The 19,399-nt window shown below is 38.1% G+C and overlaps 1 protein-coding gene across 1 annotated transcript; it reads right to left on the reverse strand.

Annotated features, from left to right (window-relative positions):
• Positions 333-6,171, reverse strand: LOC109227918 (polyadenylate-binding protein-interacting protein 11-like). Its single transcript, XM_019393110.1, has 11 exons — positions 5,951-6,171; positions 5,264-5,797; positions 4,835-4,945; positions 4,705-4,749; positions 4,520-4,592; positions 4,320-4,432; positions 4,145-4,204; positions 4,010-4,057; positions 3,853-3,921; positions 957-1,018; positions 333-863 (listed from the first exon to the last, which is right to left on the reverse strand). Exons 2-11 carry the CDS (start codon positions 5,696-5,698, stop codon positions 809-811), a joined length of 1,071 nt encoding a protein of 356 aa, XP_019248655.1. The 5' UTR covers positions 5,699-5,797; positions 5,951-6,171; the 3' UTR covers positions 333-808.

A 19,399-nucleotide genomic window follows, 5' to 3' on the forward strand; every position in this document is an offset into this window, starting at 1 on the left:
CTTTTCTTCTTGTTTTCCTTTTTAGCTATAGTAGGTTCGCCAACGTTAAGAATCTGACCAAATATCACCCTAACCAAAACAAAATTCCGAAAGTGCGTCACCATTTTTTTTCTTTTTCCAAGAGAGAGGATTACTAGATAAAATACGAATTTAGACTAAGATTCTGAAGTCAAATGCTCCATTCCCGTCGCATATAAAGGTATACTTAACCTAATAAATTTTAGGATTACATTAAAACAAACCACCTACCACATGAACTTCAGGATCACATTAACACTGCAGCCACTAGCGATCAATTTAGTACAATCTCCCTATATATAGCAGAGGTTAAATTACACAACCAGTCACTGGTCACATTTATTAAAGAAAGGCATGAAAAACAAACTCAAAGAAAAAGAAGAGGTTCATCGTCATTCCGCTCCATCACTTACTGGTGGTATAACTAAAAATACACAGCCCCAGCGAACTACCTCAGATATATATAAGAGGAGCAAAACACAGATCAATTGGGGTAGAGGAATATCGCAGAACTCGTTGATCAAAGTCACTGCTAGAACATCAGTCACATCAGTACTCGAGACACTGCCTAGAGAAACATAAATATACCAGACTTAATTTACATCAACATAAGCACTCATATGAACCAGCCAACGGTACAAGCTCAAAAACAGTATCCTATGGATGAGAGATGCCCTGCTGAGTAATGTGAATAAACTAAAAGACAAATGCCACAAGGAACTCGGTGGTATCTGTATCTACGTATGTATTTAGATATAAGATCAGCTGAGGGATGCAAAGTGATTTGTCACTACACTGCAGGGCGAGGAGCACGTGGTCGAACAGGAGTCTTTGATGGGCTTACTCTGCAGTATGCAAAAAAGTTTAAGATTAATGGATATTCAGTAAAATAGAGAAGAAGCATCAGCAGGATTTTGCACTGGAAACATGAGAGCAACCTTATAGGGAGTGACCCCAGGATTGCACCACTGCAGTTCAGAGCAGCAATGGCACTCTCAGCCTGCAACAACCAGAAAAATCATCATGAAACTACACAAACAACATAACCATGAAATGCCCAGTGCTAAATTTCCTTCAAGGGAGAGGGGAACAAATATAATAAGCAGTTGAGGAATTCAAAATTTTCTACTTTGAATTTCCTCAAATATGCATAACATTACCAATTATTGAGATCATAAATGCAAGACCAAGCAAACTAATCTCAAGTAAAACGTCAAGCGAGAAAAATTCACACCATGCATGTTCCATGAAAGTAAGCAATAGAGTCTGGAAATACATCTAGTTGAAGACAATATAAGGTTAAGTCTGACATCGACAAAGTTTGTCATTGCCACAGCTAGAAGTGTCCTCCGTAAAAATTGTACCTACAACTAATCACAAGGAGGAGGTAAACAGAAGTGTGGCATTCTCCTACCCAAAAGCAGAAAGTGTGATACTCTACGAATCCCTGTCTGACTTACAAAGCTGGCACCTTTAAACATAAATTCCACATGTGTTGCAGATTGCATCCACAATCTAGAGAGTGTACCATGAGGAAGTTCAAATCTAGAACCTCCACCAAAGACTAATAGAATCTCTTTTTATAATTCCTTATATCCATTCTCAATGAATGCCAGTGGATGAAGAAATAGCATGCTAGTTGAAAGTAACTGAGGAACAGAGAAATTCTCAGATATCCTGATGCAAGCATATTGAAGAATCTTTGTCGTGGAAACCAGACTTAACGACATAATAGGTACTAAATTAGTAGTACTTCTCTCCAATGTGAAGATTACTTGGATGGTAAAGCTGATCTACTTTTTATAATAGTATCTCACGGAGGAGTATTAAGTATAAAGAACTTCCCTTCCAGCTTCATTTAAGTGATACAGAGTAAAAGTTGCAAGGACTCCCATCAAAGCAACAGCCATAAACATATAATATATCCAAGACCCCCACTCAAAGTAACAGCTCAAAAGCTGGTCACTGGGAGATGAAAGAAAAGCCCGAGCTGGGCAGCCTCAAAAACACCGAGATCGCAATTCTATCTACCCCACATTACTGTGAATTCCTAATAATCTACTGGTGTGTACTCATTAGCTGCCAAACACACCACATGCCTGTTGAACTGATCAAACTGACAACATAGGCAACTTTTTTCCTGCTGTCAAGGAACCATTAGTGATTATTTTTTCTTATAGTGTCTTCAGGTTTCTTCCATGAAGTAATCAACTTAACTTTTCAAAACAAACATCCAGTTTTTCGAAATGTAGTGATTCTGAGACTGTCCATTTGTTTCCCAGTAACTAAAAGATAGAAAGGCAAAAAGACCCCATACTCATCCCAGTTAAGGAATTAAGGGGTCCTTTGATCACAGATTACTTATGCAAGAATTACAATGAAATGATGTTATGCAGTGGATAATTATCAGTTATGTAAAGATTGATATCCCGCCAATAACATCTTAAAAATTACTATCCGGCCAATAATAATATCATAATAATGTAAAAATTATTATATGGTAAATGATAATAAATAGGGGTTGTCTACTTCAAAGGCATTTTGTAGATACTCTTATAGAGATATTGCTAATAAACATATTTTTATTCCACATTCCATCCCAGATAAAATAATACATAGATTACCGGCGAAGTTATGCCAGTATTAGTAATGTAGTACTTAATACTTCCTCCGCCTTAATTTATGTGTCTTAGTTTGACTAGGCACGAAGTTTAAGCAAAGTAAGAAAGACTTTTGAATCTTGTGGTCTTAAAGTAAAGATGTGTGCAACGTACCAAAATGTCCTTGAATCTAGTGGTCTTAAATATGCCATGTGAAATGTTGGAGTTAAAGAGTTACTAAATTTAGAAGGAGGCCTTCTTTTTTAAACAGACTAAAAAGGAAAATACGACACATAAATTGAAATGGACGGGCTACCTAAATCAAACATTGAATCAATTATGCTCACACTAGAAGCCAAAAAATTTATTAGTTATGCAGGGATTACATTAGTAATGAAGAGTTTTATTTATTTTATAGTCTATATGTATTAGTTATGCGGAACGTTATATTGGGATTGTTTTTTAAGCGGCTGACCAAAGGACCCCTCTCCTTCCAGCTGTAACTCAATCTACACAACTAAATACCTCAACCATGTATATTGAACAGCAAGGTGGTGCCATATCTCTATATTCGTCATCCACTCCACTACTCTAACAAATAAGCAACCAATAAAAATCAAGCACATCTGCTATACTGAAAAGAAGCACAAAGACATTAGCATCCACATCTAGAACTGACCTGCAGATGATATTGACCTTTTCACACCAAAGAGTTTCAACTGCAGTAAAGATTATTACCAGAGAGAAAGTAATGCTCACATGGGTCATGTTATATAGTTAAAAAGATTAGGATAAATTTCGGATGACAGAGATAGATATCAATACAAGCTTAGATTGGCATTCTAGCAAGCAAGGGGAGAAAAACTTTGAATCGAAATTCAGCTTATGTCAGCATTATCTCAAATTCACAGGAGTGGTTACATTACTACCAAGAACTTACATTGCCCGCATGAACTTACCCAAAAAGGACCAAAAACTGATATTTTTTCCACTTAGAATGTAAAAAAGTCAAATAACATCAAATTAATGCTAAATTACATGCATGGATAGTGAAAGACAAACACGCATTCTGAGCTAATATGAAACAGAAAATGGAAGCACTGCAAAATCCCCATCATCACATTGAAAGCATCCGATTGGAGGTCCTACTAGTTCTTAAGAGTAGAAAGAAGCACAAGTCCAGAGCACTATGATATACGAGTGGAAGTTACCAAGAAAAGCTCATGGAAGTTACCATAACAAACTCGACAAAAGCTATACGAGTGGAATGATGATAGTCACCAAGCAACCTCAAACGCTTAACCTGCGGTACAGAAAACGGCATAAAATTAGGACCTTAACTAGGACAAGCACTTTCAGACAAGTCAGGTGAGATGCTACAAAGTACAAACCTCTCCACAAAAGGATTCAAAGAAGAGCTTGACATCTCCTTGAGTAACCTGCTTCATACAAATGAACAGGTCATAAAGCATTTGTCTCCATAGATGCTCTCCAAATATAAAGCAGGGATTACAGACCCAAATTACCTTCTTATCAATGTTTGTACAGTATATAGTTCTTGCACACATCTCCCTTTCATCTTCGGACTACATACCATGGCCAAAGGTAAAACTTTCAGTATTAGCAACACGTGTATCCATTCATCGCCCTCAATAGGAAGTTTGCAAAAGGGAAATACCAAAACTATACACATTTTCTCACCCTTGGAAGAAATGTTGGATTAACCGGTGCAATTGCAGTTTTAGAGGGAAGCACTCGCACAGGGTAAAACCCTAGCATAGTTCCTGCAAGACTCAAAGCATTCCTTGCTCCTTCTGCAGACCATACGTGTGGCAATGCCACTGTTAGACAACAAGAACTTTAACCAAAAATATCAAACCAAAGATTATAGTTCAAGATACCTTCATCAGTAAATTCAATAAAGGCGAAACGGAGTACAGAATTGGGGTCTCCACAAATGCGACAGTCGACCACCTTCAGCACATTAAGTTAGTCAGATTATGGAAACAATAGATTTCATTAACATATTAAGTTCAACAAAATATAACTGAATGAGGAAGCATGACCAAACAAGAAACATATTTACCTGCCCACAAGTAAGAAAGAGTGTAGCAAGTTGCTCTTCAGTCACCTGCACAAAATAAGAAAAATTAGTCTCTATGGAAAAAAGATGAAGGTGAAAATTGAAATAACCAAATAAAATAATGAAGAAGTACCTGATGATCAATGTCAGACACATAAACAGTCCTCCTTATAACCTCTTCGCGTTGAGCCATGCTTGTCCGGACATTCATCTTTCTCCTACCAAGACCATAGCCATTTCTCTTCTGCCAATCCATTTCAACGCGAATAGTTAGCCATCACTCCAAGACAGTGATCCCTTACAAACAAGGTTACAAAAGCTAACCACAATAGACTTATCTTTCTTCTACATAACCGGGACAGAGAGAAACACACAATTCCTCCTTTTCAGACCTTAATGACTACACCATCCTCATTTTTATGTTCTTGCATGATACCAACTGTATGAAATATCCTAGTACTATAAGTTATATGTAACATACATTAACTGGACAAGCTAACATTTGCATATGCACAGTTTTTTTTCCAGTACCTACTAAATAAAAACATGATAAATTAGTTACCCTTCTGTTGAAATTTCCATCGCCAGCGAGCCCAGCTTGCATAAAAAAATTGAAAGCGTCAAACCCAAATTGTTCTCCACCGGGAAGGAATTGAACTACTCCGCCGTGGTTGGTAGAGAGTGAGGGAGGCACAAACTCTGCAGCCATGGGGTTCAATTTGGAGAGGATTTCCTCCAAATCCCTCATCTCCCTGCTGCTGTTAAACCCTTCCTCATCAACGCCGTTCATTTTCTGATGATGAAAACTATGCTGACTCAGCACTCCATTCCCGTTGATGCCCATTTGAGGCTTATGCTGCACTGTGGTTTTCATCTGAAGATTCTGATCATTGGGTAACGTTGACCGTGGCACGCCGTTCTGATTTGACTGATGATCGACGACAGCAGAATCATTGACGTCCGTCCGATTCAACGAGCCATTCTCATCAACGGCCATGATTACTCCTTCCTTCAGCAAAGTAGTATGTGTGTCACGGTGCCCAAAGACTGTTCCTTTTTCTCCTTCTTCTTTAACTCTTTTTTCCCAATTTGGGTACTGTGAAAAAGCAAACCGAAAAAAAAAAGATCAGTCCTTACATTTCCAATTTTATCAAGCTGGGGTTTTAATGTTACAGTTTTTTGTCCACAATATGAGCCAAAAGATTTTTCAGAAAAAAAAAAAGAATAAATTGGAATCGGTAATTCATACCTGATGAGTCTAAAGAGTGTCCATTAATCAAAGAACACAAAACCCAAACTCAAAGATTGTGAGCAAAAACAGGGTTAGACTTTCCTTTTTTTCGTTTATTTTACTGAGTCTGCAGAAACAGAAGAAATGACGACAGAGAAAGAGAGAGAAATAGGAGAATACTGTAGTACAGTAGAGAGGGAGTATGGTCCGTCTTGCCACAGCTCTTTTTTTTTTGGACTTTCTCGCATCCAATTAAGATAAATACGTAGCTAACGTGGACATAAATTTAATTGAAATTTACGACCTCTGTTTTAAAAGGCAGAATTGGGATTTGCACGGGGCTCGCTCCGGAGCGGAGCACTCGTAAAACGCCTCTGGGCTTATGTGGGGCTTAGTTTCGTGAGACTTACGCCTCGGCCATCGGGGCTTACGCTCCGGGCACACCCAACGCCCAGCGTATTGGGCTCGCCTAATAGAACTTTATACAATTCTACGTAACTAGCCTTGTAAATTCTCAAATTTGCTTAATAAATCGTTGACTATTCAAATTACTTTTTTCTTAATCATAAATCATTAAGTTGAAAATATTTTATGTCATAACTAAAATAAAAATTATTGCACGTTATCCACTAAGACTGCTATGATAGTTAATTTTAAATAAATCTTTTATTTAAAAGATATTTATTTATTAACTTTTGTTATATCTTTACATATAATAGTCCATAATTTTTTATAATTATTTTTCGAAATTTTTTTTTTTCACATTTACGAGATACAATACTTATTAATTTAATAGCTCAGTATTAGCTAGTAACTACTTACAAATAATTAGTTATCATGGTATTGTATGGTAAATAATGTGTCACTTAGTTATCATGATATTGTATGGTAAATTATGTGTCACTTTTATTAACTTGTCGAAACTTAAAAATAAATGATGTCTAGAGAATCATATTTAGATTATGAATTATGTTTTTATATAAATTCTCTTTCAACTAGAAAGCATATTAAATAAAAGGAATATTTTAAGAAAAATATCAAATTATAATATCGAAATTCTTTCAAGATTCACTACTCCTTAAGAGATACATATGAGATTTCGTATCGAATACATTACTTTTGATATTTGAGTCGTAACGACGTTGCAGCTAATCTGCATATTATGATATATGTCATACTTTTCATATTATTCATAGTTGAATTATAATTTATAAATATTTTAAATATATTATTTGTTATAATTTTGTGATTTTAATGTAATTTTTATAATTATTTTTTTATTTTATACTATCTTAAAATTCTTGAAATCGGTAAAATTTAAAGATCCATGGGACTTACGCTCCATGTCTCAGGGCTTATGCCTCGCCTCGTCAGAGGTAAAACGCCTCGCCTCACGCCCCCGCCTTTTAAACATTGTTTACAACAATAAAAAAAATTAAAGTTATATTGAAAAATAATTTTTAAAAGTTAAAGTTGTGTTTGAATATGTATTTTATTTTTTAAAAAAAAAAGTTAAAATTTTGTGAGTTCAAGAAAAAAAATTATACAAAAATTGTCATAAATCAGTTTTTGGGAACTTGAAAATTTTTGAATTTTTTTTAAAACATGATCATATTTCATAAACAAACAATATTTACAAATTTTTTTAAAAAATAAAGCCAAATTCTTTGGTCAAGCGCAGCGAAAAAGATCTATGTTCTGTTAACACTGTTCCTAACTACGGATTAGATATGTTTCATGGCTTACAAATGATGTATATTATTAAAGCGAATTACACTTCAACCTTAAATAAAATAGTATGTAATTAGAAGTTTTCTCTGACGTACACAAACGAGATACGTAGGCATTGGCATTTCAACATTTGAATTTTTTTGTTTCTTTTTGTTTACACTAAAACAGATTGGACAAAATTTTCTAAAATATCTTTAAATTACCACAAGTTCACTGCAAAAAAATTCCAAAAAAGGTACTACAAATAAAGGAGTGTTTAAAGTAAAGATCGATGTGAAAATTACGTATTTACAGATTTTAAAATTTCCACATTAGTAACATATAGACAGTGATAAAAAGAAAACTGAAAAAATAAAAGGGTTACGAAATGTGTAATGCCAAGATTCATCAATCAATTTGGACTACTAAAGAAAGAATAATTTTCAATTAATCCCCTTAACTCTTCGAGTTTGAGAAACAATTACTTCATCTTCTGAATGTGATGGATGATATGTTGAGTTTAAACTTTCCAGTAATTTCAAAATTATACTTGTTTCACATAAAAATCACGATTAAGTTTTTAAAAACTGTTTTTTTACTTAAAATATCTAATAATACAAAATTAACAGATTAATAAGTGAGAAAAGTGTAAACAAAAAAACAAAAACAAAAAATCTTTTACTCAAAAATAACTAGTTAAAAGTAAACTGTTAATAATTGAAATTAACCAACACATTAAGAGAAAATATCAAGTTGCAAACAAAGCTTGGAACTTTAAAGAGAAAAAAACCCATGAAAAAAAAAAAAAGATGAAACACTCAAACTGAACAACTACTAAAAAGAGTTTATGTGTATATTTGGCACGGCTATTTTTGAAATTGAAACCATATTTAGCTGTTCGATTTTTTTGTTTTTAATTGTTATGTCTGCTGATAATATTACGCTCTCACCAAGGGAGAAAATGACTTATTTTGCTTATGAGAACAAGTCATTTTACATTAAAATATCATCACAACACTTGTTTCAACAAAATATTTAAATATTCTTGTCAACTTTAGGTACTCAAGAAACACTACCAAAAACAATATCCTAATATATATTATGCTCTGCCTTTTACATCACCACGTGTTACTTACTTTTATACCCAATTAATTAATAAATAATTTAGCAAGGTAAAGCAATTTATACACAATATTACTCATGAAAACATTATTTTACTTATAAACCAGAAAGACTATACATCATCGCCGTTCAAACTGTACCTTTTTTTTGTGCTCTGCTAAACATTTTGTACTATGTTCGTTTGGTTGGAAACAAATTATTCTAAAATTAATTATTCTTGGATTAGTTACTCCGCAATTGATATAATCATCCTATAACGACAAAAACAATATTACAATTTCGAATTAACTAATCTGGAAATTAATTATACCGTTATTTTATCTTACCCAAACATAAAATAAATTTATCTCAAATTTAATCTCGAGATTAATTATCCCTCGTACCACAACAAGAAGGAGCTCCGCTTTTTTCCCTAGCGCATACTAAAGCAGAGTAGACTGATCGGACGACTTCTAATCGACCTAAACAACATATACGGATCCCCAGTGCCAAGAAACAACACATACCTATCACTTTTGGAAGGTTTGGAACCCTCGATTCGAGCCCTTAAAATGCTTATTAGCACAAATACTATATTGATCAATTTAAGAAAAAATAAAACGCCCAAGTTAAATTAACGAGGATAACGTGAATCTTTTTTGTGAAAAACATTAAATAAGATAGACAATAAATGTGACTCTCTATGAGTTATATCTTGTTTTATGAATTGTTGTGCCCATTTGAAGTAACTCGTGAAATCTGTAGCACTAAATATACATATAGGAGCATTTTTATACATTTCCAATTAGTAGTAGTTTTCCTCTATCTAGTTTACAAAATCAAGGAGGTCTTTTTTTAATGAATGTCCCCAAAGGAACGTAAATAAGATTCAATAGAACAATAATGACAAGATATTTAATTATTTATTATTTGGTTCATATATCAATTTAAAACCTCTTAACATTTATTACGTGCACAATAGCGTGGTAAATACTTATTTGTATTACACCCGAAGTTCTAGCTAATACTCCCTCCGGTCCACAATAAGTGACCATTTTACCTTTGGCACACTCATTAAGGAAATACGAACTCGTTGGTGAACATACAATTAATTACTGTTGAAAAATGAAATGAAGAAAATAAAATAAATATTCTTAAGGCTGAGGCACGGATATCTCGCTCTTTAAGAAGATTCAAGCCCACTGCGGTAGCATCTACCGGTCCAGCAGTAATACTCTTGACTTGTCCCCTCTAGGATACAACAGCCTGACAACGTCGTATGACTCGAACTAACTCTGGACAAGTTGTTGAGTCCAAAGTTCCACCAAGATGAACACCTTCTTTTAACAAAAATAATAATTTTCTTTTGTAGATAATAAGTTAGAGACTTAGATTTTCTCCTTCTCTTAACTATCTTTTTCATTCTACCAAGTTCACTTTTTTCATAGACACCACCATATTTCCCATCTACAACACAAGGAAGAAACACCACTATTTATAAGTGTAAAATTTCTTCCATAAAATAAATAATAAAGTAGTGAGATAATAAAATTGTATAACATGGTTGCTGGTTACAAAATTTAATCTTTAGTGGATAATTAGTGGTAGAACATGGCATTAGTGGTTTCAAGATTACACCAAAATAATGATCATTTTCTTGCCAATTTATAACCACTATCTCACAAGAAATAATACACTTTAATATTATAATTTTAACATTAAAATGCATTAACGCCAACAGAACTCCTAGAGATAAAAAAAAAATGTATTCACTAAATTAACCATAATTAATTGTTACCTTGACATTTGACACATTGAAATATGTAAATAAGGGCAAATTTTGGAGGAAAAATAATTCCTTATGTAAATGGATACTTATTTTCGACCAAAATAAAAAGATAAAATGATCACTTATTATAAACTGGAGGGAGTAATTAGCTACTATATCAGTCAAATATAATTAATTAAGAGATAAAGTGTGAGATACATATCTTGTATGCATATATTTTATTTAACATCATTTAGTAAATTAAATTATATCATGACATTACAAATTGCAACGTGAAGTCCCGAAGGGACGGCCCAGTTGGGTTCGGAGTGCAATATCCACACGGATGACGCAGGTTCGAAACCAACTCAATGCTCTTCTCACCCGCAGATCAGAGACGGTAGCGGCTGCGAGTTTTTCCGTGGTTCCAAAAAAAATTGCAACGTGAATTATGTGCGTAAGATCACATCACAAAGTTGGTTTTTTTGGTAGAAATAGTACTGTTTGGCGTGGGACACGTGTAAGGACATGTTTGGTATTCGCTAATACGGAATCGATGAGGAAGCTAGTCTTTATCCAACCCGCTACACTGCGCATCAGTCACAGACAGACACCTTTTTACGTTTTTCCCCTTCTGTTATGTTGAGAAGGGCATCAGAATTCTTCCCAATTTCAGCAGTGGTAATTTGAAAGCAGTACGACTCCATTTAGGAGCGAACAAATTTTATACGTACCCGCTTACGCAGGTCTTCCACGTGTTAATCAGTTTCGTCCTGCTTCTGCTCACGGAATAAAGCTTCTCAAAATTTACGAAGACGTTGCTTTTTGTTCATTAACAGTAAAAGAAATATTTACCTAATCGCTTACAAAATAATTAGAATCAACTAAGATGATAAGTATAATTAGTTATCTGATAAAAATAATTGCTAACCTATTATTACAAGTTAAATAATATTAATAATTCTAAAAGAGTTGTAGACAATCATTGTACAGTATTATGAGTTAGTGACATATACATAACAATTAACATTTAACATTACGCTCGCGTTTGGTCATAAATTTGGTTGAAACTTGAAAAAATGAGTTTTTAAAGATGAAATGAAAAATAATTATTATAAATTAAAATTGAGTTTCGACATGCATTTTAATTGAAAAGAATTTGAAGTTTTGTGAGTAAAAAACATCAAAAACTACTCTAAAATTATTTTTGGGATTTAAATTTTTTGTTTTCAAAATCCGCCAAAATATAATTAGAATCTATAAACAAACAAATACTTGAATAAAATTTAAAAAGAACCTCCCAAATTTTATGGCCAAACCGGAGCTACAATTCCTCGTTTAACTCTCGTGTCTATTGGACCAATTGTTTAGCTTAGTGCGTAAGAATATGTCAAGTGGGGGCTCACGGGTCACTTGCCTAGAGGCCTTCTTATTTTATCGTTTGGTATGCGGACTATATTATTTCGGGATTATAATCATGTGTGATTATTGTTTAATTAAAAAATAGAATTTTGACTAAAGCTATATTTTAAAAGAACACGGGTTACTGATAATCACAAGAATATATAAAAGAGAATAATTTGAATAGCCAGAATATAATTGAATAAAGCAAGTAAACCAAAGTATATTCAGATGATTTTCGTGTCTCTACAATTGTTCAGTCTTCTCCTTTTATAGCTATCTTAGATGTAAGTGCCTTGCTTTTGTCATAATAAGGTTATTATGGGCAATAAATGACATTGAATGCTACGTTACATAATCATTACATTTAAGACAGATTCTCTAACAGTTTCAGCATTTAATGCTTATCAAACATTGTATTTGGACCCTCGTATGCTGTCAGATTCATTACTTCTGATTCTCGGATATAAATGACTTAAATATGTACGGGCGCCGTGTCACTTGTCTGATGTCCCGTGCCTCTTCCTCTTTCTTTGCTCGTATCTGTTGTAACTCCTGACTCGTGGCTAATTGTGATTCTTTGACCATTTGACTAATCCACGTGTCTTGACACGTAACCTTTATATATAAATATAATTTTGCCCAATACAGATACTCCCCCCACTTTCCATTTATTCATCAGTTGAATATTTGGGAAGTGGATTTCATTAAAAGAGAATTTTTGTCACCATTAATGCTCTAACAAAATTGACGCTTCAATTGTCACTTCCATTTAATGCATTTTTACAAGTGTCATCCTCTTATTAGCTCTACAGTTTTGCAGCACTTTCTTAGGTTTCCTTTTCGGCTTCCCTGTTCACGAAGTGTCAGTTATCATTAGTATGGTCCTTCCATCATTGTACTTTTTCCTTTTGCCGGCTGTACATCAGTATAAATATAACTTCTTTTCTTGTCTTTTACCACATAAAGCGTATTGAACACTTCAATTCTTCAAATATGTATTCACTTCTTTTTCACTTCAATCTTCTTCGCCATGACTTCACCAAACCCTAACCCTAGGAGAACCCCTATTTTAGATAACTTCCCCAATGCCCCCATTAGGCATAGAATAGGGGGTAGACTCCGTAGCTTGGGGTCTGCTCGTGGTGGTAGCTCATCCACGCCTTCTCCTAGTTCTGGACCCTCTTCGAGAACTAGAGATTTGATAAGTTAGGATTTTAACATGTTATATGCCCCTACTTGCCTGTGCTTTGGTTATAAATCGCTACAAAATAGTCCCAAAATGCTCACAGGTTGTGCTTGTTTGCAGGTTTGATCGACAAAGTGACGAAATGTCAAAGATCGGCTCAAAAAGGAGTGAAACCTGCTCAAGTATCAAAGACCAAAAAATCTAAGGGAAGAAGGCCTAGTGCGGACCGCACAAAATGGACATGCGGCCGTACTAGGAGATTCAGAGAGTTGGCAATTTGGGCTCAAGGGCAACGCGGCCGCGGTATATTTTACGTGGTCCGCGATCAGGGCTCCGCGGCCGCACTACCCTTTTGTGCGGTCCGCGGTCAAGAGATTTAGAGAGCTACTATTTTTGCCAAGACAATGCCATGCGGTCCGCGGTCATTATTGTGCGGACCGCGCCAACTCCCTCCGCGGCCGCAGTCCATTTTACGCGGTCCGCGGAGTCAAACTTCAGAGAAGCAGAAATGTGAAGTTCAAGAGCCAGTGCGGCCGCGGTCTTTTTTGTGCGGCCCGTGCTGACCCCGCAGGGGTATTTTTGTCCAGTTTTTCCAGCCTAGTATAAATAGGACATTTTACCATTTTTAGGTTATATGTTATCTCTAGAATACAGCTGCGCTCGTGAGACTCGGTTTTGTAGCCATTTTTGGCACTTTAGCTTTAATTTTACCATAGATTCTTGTGATTTCTTTTTAGTAATTAATTAATATGCTTAGTCCTTCATCTATTTCTTCATTTTCTCTTTCAAGCATGAGTAGCTAAACCCATTAGCTAGGGTTGTGGCTCAACCCTAGTGTGGGTAATTGATGGGTGTTGTCATCTAGGGTTAGATTGATTATGGGTGTTTGTTATTTGGGTTGATTTTATGTTTTTATTTAAGAATTGGTGGTTGCAAACACTGATTCAAGCTTTGTGGGTTTGACTCTTCTTGAGAAAGAGAGTTTATAACCCCAAAATTGACCCAACAAGGAATTGGGATGGACTCATGAGAAATGATAGTCCCAATTAACGGGTTAAATCTCGAGAGAGTAATCACCCTACTTGAACCCTAGTTGCTTGATCTTATTGGCCTACCCAATTGGTCTCGAGAGAGTCAATTGGGCAAAATCACTCTCTCTACCGAGAGGTGTGAGAGTGGGTACAATTGTGCAACGGTTATAGCATAAGCCCCAAATATATCAATCTATCCTTAGTAACATCTACCCGTCAATTAGCCACCTAGGTAATGCCACGACCCTAGTGCCTTCCTTCTCATTATATACAACTTGCAATATTTTAGTAGCATAATTTAGCGTTAATCATTAGTTTTATCATAGTAGTTATAAAATCAAAAATCACGAATGTTTGAAGTGACATTAGGAGCACAACCGCATCTCTAGACTAGACAGAAAATCCAACTCCACTACTAGCTCCCTGAGGAAATCGATCCCGACCACTATTCGGGTAAAAGCTATTGCAACCCGCTCTTCCTACCTTGGTGTAGTGTCGAGTTGGAAGCGATCAACTTTTTGGCGCCGTTGCCGGGGAGCTTACGGTGTTGACTATTTGTTTAGTTAGTTTTGCGTTTTTTCTTCTCTTTTCTTCTTGTTTACTAATTTTGTTTGTGTCGATTACTCAGGTACTATGGCTTTAAATGCTAATGGCCCTCTTGGCAATGCCATAGCGGGGGAGGAGGTAGAAGATATTGATCATGATGAGCTTCCCGTACCTCAAGCTCCACGTAGAGGCCGTCAGGCCAATGACAACAATCCTATTCTAGACCCTCCTCCGCCACCGCCAAGAGTAGTCCCAAGAGTTCTCCCTAATCAAAGGTATGCGAGTGCCATCGTTCCTCCCCGAATCCGGGCGGGGAACTTTCAAATCACAAATGTTATGTTGACCTTGCTCGAGCAACGAGGATATTTTACGGGCGCCTCCGATCAAAATGCATACAAGCACTTGAAGGGGTTCGTGGATACATGCTGGGGCAGCAAGCAAACAAACGTGTCAGAGGACGCATTGAGATTGAGGCTTTTCCCGTTTTCTCTTCGGGGTAAAGCGTTGGATTGGTTCAAAAGGCTCTCCAATCATTCTATCACCACATGGATTATGTGTAAAAATGGGTTGAGGCCGTGGCCTTGCCCAACAATGAAGCTAGGAGTGTAGTGTCATTTCTTAAAAAGAGTATCTTCACAAGGTTTGGTACACCCCGGGCAATCATTAGTGATGGTGGTTTGCACTATTGTAATAGAGCTTTTGATACCTTGCTCTCCAAGTATGGTGTCAACCATAAAGTCTTTACACCTTACCATCCGCAATCAAGTGGCCAAGTTGAAGTATCAAATAGAGAAATCAAGAGCATCTTGTCCAAAACTGTTAATGCAAATCGGACCGATTGGTCCAAAAAGTTAGACGATGCTTTATGGGCCTACCGGACCGCGTACAAGACCCCAATTGGTATGTCTCTGTACCAGTTGGTATTTGGGAAAGTATGTCACCTACCGGCGGAATTGGAGCATAAGGATATGTGGGCCTTGAGGAAGCTTAATCTTGAATGGGATGTTGCGGCCAATCTTCGTGTTGAACAACTAAATGAACTAGATGAATTCCGGTTCCATGCATACTCTAGTTCGTCCTTGTATAAGGACAAGATGAAGTACTTACATGACAAATATGCTCGTGGAAAGGAGTTCAAGGTTGGTGATTTGGTCCTCTTGTTCAACTCCCGTCTACGGTTGTTTCCTGGAAAGCTGAAATCGAAGTGGAGTGGGCCATTTGAAGTTATATGTGTAACCCCATTTGGTGCTCTAGATTTGAAGAACAAAAATGGTGAAGTCTTTAGGGTGAATGGGCACCGTGTCAAGCATTATCTTGGGAAGATTGATGATAGCCATGTGGTGGCTGTGGTTCATTTCAAATGATGTGATGGTAACCCGCGTCGTGCCGCGACGTTAAATCAGGCGCTTCTTGGGAGGCAACCCATGTCTTTTTCTTTCTATTTGATTTTCCTTGTAGTTTAGGATTTTTGAGCTAATTGGTTGTGAGATGTTGCAGGGATTGTGTTTATGAAGTGCAAACAAGTTGGAACAAATTGAACAGTCTCTGAAGTTTGCCAGTGCGGCCGCGATGCACTTTTGTGCGGTCCGCAGAGGTTGCCTACTGAAACTTCACTTGAACAAATCCAGCACGGTCCGCGGTCGCTTTTGTGCGGCCGCGCTGGTAGGTAAGTATGGGTCCCACGGTTTGTCTATAAATAGACCCCAAGGGCCTCAGTTTACACTTTTCGAACTTTGAATCCTCAGAGCCCTAAAACTACTGTTCATACTTTCACTGCTCGAAATTCTTGTTTGCTTGAATTAGTTGCATATAATCTTCACAAATCTGGTAACATTTCATGCATTCTCATTGATTCTTTTATATTTTCATTTTATTTGCTTGCCCAATAGTTTTTAGCTTCTTCTTTCTTCTCGTAGTTTTTTCTTTTTCATCATTTGTTAACTTAGGGTAATTTACGTGCTGAGTTTGTGTGTGGGCTTTAATAATTGGTTGGATAAATTGAGTAGGGACACCGTAGGATGAACACTTGAACAAAAATGCAAAAATTGGAAACCCTAAGTTGGTGCCCTGACTTAGCACCCTTCGCGGACCGCGGTCACATATGTGCGATCCACGGTGCTTGTGTTTTGAAACTTGATTGATACCCAGCGAGGCCGCATGGCACTTTATGCGGTCTGCGCTGGCCCACCGCGGCCGCGACCCCATTTTGTGCGGACCGCCGTGGGGAGATTCAGAGAGCTATTTTCCTGGGCCTTTGCCCAGCGAAGCGCGGACCGCGGTCGCCTTTGCGCGGTCCGCAGTGCCTCCAACGCGGCCGCACTCTCTTTTGTGCGGGCCGCGGTGCTGTGTTCTGCAACTGTATTCTGCAATCCTACATTGGTTGTCTGCAATCTAATTCATACATCTGTTTCACTGCCTGTGCTTAAACTAACAATGTTAGATGTGTGTGTCTGCAGATAATGGTTAAACAAAGAGGCAGCAAGGGGTCACAACAACCCGGGAGAGGTTGTTCCTCCCGAGGGGGTAAAGGCAAGAGAGTAGCAAAACTCACTCCCCAGGCTCGAGAGAACATAAAGAAGACCCGAAAACTGATAAAAGCTGCTGATAGGGCTGCTTCTCATTCCTCGGGGAGTGAGTATGTGCCATCCAAGGACATCTCCTCAGACTCAAGCCCGACTCACATAACCAACCCCTTCCAGCTAACTTATACCCCTCCAGCATCACCTACTATCAAGAGGCCGGTAAATATAATTTCTGATTCATCTGACGAGTCTGAAGCCGGTAGTGGGAACTACTCCACCTCCCCCACAACTTCATTATCTGGGGAGAGTGCAGGCGGAGGTGAGGGTGGTAAGCCTCAGGTTGGGGGAATAGTCCGAACTAGGAAAGCTGAAGAATGGGAAGATAGATTTGTGAGCCAAGTGGCTTACCATAAATTTAGGGAGTGGTGGCCCGTGAGGCATTTGACACCGGAGAGAAGTTTTATCATCAGAGATTTGCTACCCCACAACCCTAATGTGCTAAGACAATTCCAAACTAGATCGGGCTGGGAGATATTTCTGGAGAAGTGTATTGAAGCTAATGAGCGCATGGTAAGGGAATTCTATTGTAATGTGGCTCACATTGTCAAGGGGTCCAAGGTGACCAAGGTCCGAGACAAAAAGGTGTTGTTTGACGGAAAGTCCCTTAATGACTATTTGGGCTTTAGAGACGAAGATGAGTCTCTCTATTTGGCCAAGTTGGAAATGGGGGAGGCAATCCGTCCATGGTTGGCTTCATACGTGGCAATCCCAGGTACCACTCCTGCGTGGTTGACTGCTGGGGTTAAAATACTGAGGGGGACCCTAAATTTTGAGGCTAGGGGTTGGGAGACTTTCGTTTGCAGTAGGTTGGACCCGACTTCTCATGATCAGACTCTCCCTCTCACCTGGGCGGTGTTGGTTGCATCGATCATGGAAGGCTACCCCATCAATGTGGGGAATGTGATGTCCCGCATTATCTCTCTTGTGGGTGCGGAAGCTAACCGAAACTATCCTTTCCCCAACACTCTCTCGATGTATTTCTGGGACTTACAGGTGGAAAAGAAGCGGTATGATGTTAAGGCAAAGCCGGTTGCTCCGTTTTCATGGAACAGTTTGAGGGGACCTGACAACCCCAAGGACAAGTCCTACAAGCCTCCTGCCACTACTTCTGCTTCTGCTCCAACTGGCCAGTCTGAAGAGCCAGTTGTGACAGAGGCCCCTACTGAGCCTACCCCTGACTTGCCTCCAGGACCTTCTACTTCCCAAGACCCTCTACTTCAGCTGGCCCAGGGATCCCATCTTCCAGGAAGCTTCCCATCACTGCCTATCAGCTGAGCCAGGCACTTTATAGCATGAACAACTGAATGTCAGCTGCGACATCCAAGTTGTCTACTCTATATTCCACTATTGAGGCTCGGTCTGCACCACAGATAGCTCAACTCCCTCAGTCTATTGAGGACACACTGAAGAAGATCCTGGAGAACCAGGAGAAGATGATGAAGACACAGGATGCCTTGTCTAAGGCAGTGGAGTCACAGGGCAAGGCTTTGAAGCAGCTTGCGGGAGCACAAGAAGATGAGGAAATCACGGGCTTCCAAGGAGTCTGTGAAGGAGCTCAGAGCAGATGTGGACAAGCTATTGGCGGACCAGATGCCTCTAGACTTGCTATTCGGGGATCTAGCCCCAGCAGCAGGACCAATAGCAGAGCCAGAGCAGGAGCAGTCTCAGAGGCTTCCCAGGAAGAAGAGGAAGATCCCTAGTGCAGTCGATGCTATTATCCAGTTGGCACACCCACAGGAGGTCTCCTCCAGTTTGCCACATGATGCACCTGACATCCAGCCAATCCCGGAACAGGCCCCAGTCCCCGCAGCTGAGCAGCAGGAGATCGGGAACCAGTCTGAGGTTCCCACGCATACAGAGGACCCGGGGACCACTGATGATCCCATGCAGACGGACCAGGCCTAGGGAGCCCCTATATCCTTTCTTGTGACTTTTTGATGCTTATTTTGATAGTTGGCATTGGGGACAATGCCAGCTTTTATTCGTGGGGGTGCGCCCTACTTTTTTGTTTATCTGGATGACTGTATATATTAGTTGACTTAGTTTATGTTTCTGTTGATTTTCTATTTTGGGCTATATATAACTTTACATTTAGCTACTTTTATCGTACTTTTTATTCTCTCTTTGGTCTGTATATAA

This window comes from Nicotiana attenuata, chromosome 1, assembly GCF_001879085.1.
Source record: "Nicotiana attenuata strain UT chromosome 1, NIATTr2, whole genome shotgun sequence".
NCBI classification, from domain to species: domain Eukaryota; kingdom Viridiplantae; phylum Streptophyta; class Magnoliopsida; order Solanales; family Solanaceae; genus Nicotiana; species Nicotiana attenuata.

Coding starts and splice junctions, on each gene's coding strand:
- LOC109227918 (XM_019393110.1), bottom strand. CDS start 5,698: ATGGCCGTTGATGAGAATGGCTCGTTGAATCGGACGGACGTCAATGAT. Junction 4,750..4,834: donor TGTCTGACATTGATCATCAG/GTACTTCTTCAT, acceptor TATTTTGTGCAG/GTGACTGAAGAGCAACTTGC. Junction 864..956: donor CTGGGGTCACTCCCTATAAG/GTTGCTCTCATG, acceptor TGCATACTGCAG/AGTAAGCCCATCAAAGACTC.